Source organism: Trachymyrmex cornetzi, unplaced genomic scaffold (assembly GCF_001594075.2).
Source record: "Trachymyrmex cornetzi isolate Tcor2-1 unplaced genomic scaffold, Tcor1.1 scaffold571, whole genome shotgun sequence".
Lineage (NCBI taxonomy): Eukaryota > Metazoa > Arthropoda > Insecta > Hymenoptera > Formicidae > Trachymyrmex > Trachymyrmex cornetzi.
This window is the reverse complement of record NW_017299884.1, coordinates 118,028-122,296: the sequence shown is the minus strand read 5'-3', so window position 1 is coordinate 122,296 and position 4,269 is coordinate 118,028. Positions and strand designations below refer to the sequence as shown.

Sequence of the window (4,269 nt, the reverse complement as noted above, 5' to 3'; positions counted from 1 at the left end):
CAGCAGCCGACGGATGTCTTTGACGGTTCGGGTACAATTCCGCGTACCGCCTTGCAGCAGGATAATACTGTCCATGACATTCGCCCAGTACCATGAACATATCGTAATACTCTTCATTTGTATAAGCCATTTGATCTTGATAAATAATCAGAGGAAAATCTTGATTTTTCGCTTCCGAATCTCTCTTCGCTTCCGAATCTCTCGACAATCTTCCGCTTCAAGCGATCAAAGGATTATTGAGCGACGTATCGATCCGCATCACATTTATACAATTTTCGCGTGGGGTCGATACCCCCTCTGCGACCCCACCCGCGAATCGGAACGCCCGCGCAGACCGCGACCCGCGAAACGTCTTAAGTATCTTCACTTCTTGGAAATTCTACCATAATGCATTAATGTTTGTTTTACTAGTACATATTTGTTATATATTCCATTAATATATGTTAATATATAAAGTCGGTATAAACATACATAAATATATAATTTGCGTCTTACATAATTTTAGAAAATAAACCAAAATCATTAAAAAACATAAAATAATTGTAGAAATATTAAAAATAGGACATACAGTTGTTTCAAGTAGGTGTACATACACCTATGAAGCTTGAAATTTCTTTATTTAACAAACGCGCTTACATGTTTGCGATACGGTGCTTTGTAATCATGGTGAGCGTCCTTATTTTCGGGATAATTAATTATATTCTTAAAGTTTTTTGATAAATTAGTTTCCATATTCCTCCTAATTCGATTTTTTAAATATTTTCCTTTCTATTTTCCATTTCTTTCTTTTTTGTTTAATTCTGGCATTTAAATTCTTGATGTAGGGGAGCTCACCATGACAGGATAACTTTTAGTTTATAGATGTTAGATTGTGTTTGCTCTGAAGAAGGCTCAAAAGTGAGCCGAACCATGTAAGCGCGCGTTTGTTAAATAAAGAAGTTTCAAGCTTTATAGGTGTATTATTTGTGCGACGTCTTCTGCGCCTGACTCCTAACCCCCGTATTCTTTCCAATTCTTTGATAAATATAACTTAAAATTTCATATATTTACACAAATATATATATATATATAACTTAGTTTTAATTATAAATATGTAATGATATTCTAATAGTAGCATAAAAATTAAAATTTGATGTTGCAATAATAATATAAAATTATAATTCTATTGAACAAAGAAAATCAAACAAATTTCTATAATTTAAAAAGAAACTTTGTGTCTGTGTATGTTACTTCCCAGAAAACAAAGTGTCTAAAATCGGGTCATAAGATGTTTTTTGCGTCTAAGTCCGGACCTACAATAATGTTTTAATTCTAGTATTAATTGAGTTTCTTTGATACGACGTCATAAGTAGAGTTTTTCGTAGGACAAATAAAACGTGCTACTCTTCGTAGCAGGCGTCAATTTATCTTGTGCATTATAAATAATATAAAATAGTTTAAACATAAAGAAGTAAACACTCACCTGCAGCAAAAATAATTATGCCTTCATAATAGTTATCATTCCACAAAATCTTATACTTTTTTTCATAATGTATATTTGTTCCATTAAATCCTTTGATTCGATCCACTGAAACGATCTTCTTCTCCCCAGTGGAATGTTTTACAAACGCGAATTTCATTTGACTAATACACATTATATTGCTTCAAAACGTAAAATATAACCTCATAATCTTAGATATTCACTTATAGCGTTTTCGGCCCGATCGGGTTTGCACCAACCTGGGTTGGATTAATCTTTCCTATTGGTTGACGTCACCCGCTCTACCAATAAGAGGGCACAAAACGCCATTAATCCAACCCAGGTTGGTGCAAACCTAGCCGGGCCGAAAACGCTATTAGATTTACGTTACACATAATATACATATATTCATGTACTGCACGTTATGTACATATATAAAATACATACTTCTGAAGTGAATAATAAATATGATGAGTATATTCAACGAATAGCAAAAAACAATCGGACGCGCTGTGTGCTCAATGTTCTGCAGCAGGGTGGTAATGGCGGACAAAGGCGGGCACAGCTTAGCTTTCCCAGCATGCATGGCAGACTGACGCGGCTGCATTTCCAAAAATAGTCAGACCAGTTGCGCACAATGGCGGCAATATTAGAAATACGAATAAATATTAAAATTTTAACCTATTATGAAACTGTATTCTTTCTGATGTAAGCAGTTTCTGACAGTTTCTGATAGATTGAAATCCTATTCCATGATGAATGATCTATTCTTGTTCTTTTCTCCATTGTACGTTGCATAGCAACGTGCTGATTTTTATTTCTGCATGGTGGAATCTAAAGGCCCCAGCACACACTTTTGCATAATGCGTAACGCATAGTGCATAAAGGAATCAACCAATCAAAATTCTTCTTTTCCATGGAATGAGAGGAAAGGAAAAATTCTGATTAGTTGATTCGTTTATGCACTATGCGTTACGCGTTATGCAAAAGTGTGTGCTAGGGCCTTAAAGGCCGCGACACAGACTTTTGCATAAAGTATGGGTGCGGTCCACTTGGCGCTACAAACGCTTCGGAAGATTTGACTGATCAATCAGAAAAAAGAATTTCATTGATTGACCAATCAAAAAATGCTTCAAAACATTTGTTGCATCAAGTGGACCGTAGCCATTAACGCATAGTGCATAAACGAATCAACTAATCAGAACCTTTCCTTTCCTCCCATTCCATGGAAAAGTAGAATTTCGATTAGTTGATTCCCTTATGCACTATGCATTATGCGTTATGCAAGAGTGTGTGCTGCGGCCATAAAGCCCCGAGCACAGACTTTTGCTTAAATCCGGATTTACAATAGGGTTTTAAGCCTTAAGCCATAAGAAATGGGCGAATCACAGTCGCTTATTCTTTTCGGATTCGATTGTAATTGATCAATTTCTTACGGCTTAAAGGCTATCGCACATGAAATGCATAACAGAGTATAAACATAACATAAGGCCGCTAAACCAATGAGCATCTTATGTTAATTGCCAACTCCTCGGAGCGAGCTCTATCTCAACGGGCCTCTGTACCACGACGACGACGCCGACGACCTTCCATAGCACACGTGGCCACTGTTGCCATTAGATCCGCCGCTAGGACGCCGCAGAAGACAAGGACACCTGGCCGACCGAAAGAGGACCAATCGAGGACCAATCGCATCAACCCGAGGTTGAGCCAGCATCTATTTGGATCCGGACTCCGACTCCGGACGCCGCCAAGGAATAGAAATACACACTTACACCCAACGTACAAGCGCCGCAAGGCGCCATATAAAGCATTATCAATAGTACCGAAAGGTACCTCTGTACATAGTGTACATACTGAGTTGAATAAAGATCACAATATATTTTATTTGTGGATACACCTTTTATTCAGCGGTACCCGTCCACAAAAGTGGTGACCCCGACGTGATCTTCCTCAGTACACTATGACGGACACACCAGATCTTCCGCAAACCGGAGGAAGCGGGCATATACATCGGGTAGCACTGAAAATACCGCCTTTTTGGGCAGACAAACCCGAGTTATGGTTCGCACAATTAGAGGGGCAATTCACCCTCGGTAGTATTACGGCCGACGCCACGAAATACGCTTACGTTCTTTCGCATATAGAAACGAAGCATGCGAAAGAGATCAAGGATTTGATCACCAAGCCCCCTGAGCACGACAAATACGAGAATATCAAGAAGGCGCTGATACAACGGCTATCGCTGTCACAAGAACAACAGATACGCCAATTACTGGAACACGAGGAAATGGGCGATCGCAGGCCTTCTCAGTTCCTGCGACACTTGCAAGCCCTAGCCAACTCAGCCATCCCGGAGCAATTGCTAAGAACACTGTGGATGGGCAGACTACCATCACAGCTTCAGGCAATCTTAGCTACCAGATCCGCGGATAAGCTAGACGAAGTAGCAGAGCAGGCGGACAAAATACACGAAGTTTCCTGCAGAGCAACGACCGTCGCCAGTATTCAACCAGCGAACATGGAGCAGCAAATTCGTGAATTAACGAAACAAGTGGCTAGCTTAAAAGGCCAACTCTCGCGTGCACACACGCAAAGAAAAGTGCGTGAACGCTCTCGAAGTCGCTCTAGGGGAAAGACAGATGAGGAAGGCAAGTGCTTTTATCATCGTCGCTTTAAAGAAAAGGCCAAGAAGTGCACGCAGCCGTGTAACTTCAAAAAGGAAGCAGAAAACTAGATGGACACCCGTTGGTGGCGGCAAACGGCTCTAGCCCGAGATTCTGCCGCTTATTCGTCACGGACCGCATAGA

At 40.1% G+C, this 4,269-nt stretch overlaps 1 protein-coding gene across 1 annotated transcript; it reads left to right on the top strand.

Annotated features, from left to right (window-relative positions):
• Positions 1 to 3,422: 3,422 nt before the first annotated feature.
• LOC108766199 (uncharacterized) lies at positions 3,423 to 4,196 on the top strand. The gene has a single exon (XM_018515356.1). The coding sequence runs from the start codon at positions 3,423 to 3,425 to the stop codon at positions 4,194 to 4,196; it is 774 nt and encodes a 257-aa protein (XP_018370858.1).
• The last annotated feature ends 73 nt before the right edge of the window (positions 4,197 to 4,269 follow it).

Bases quoted from the DNA above. Each gene is read 5' to 3' on its own strand.
- LOC108766199 (XM_018515356.1), top strand. From the start codon at position 3,423: ATGACGGACACACCAGATCTTCCGCAAACCGGAGGAAGCGGGCATATA.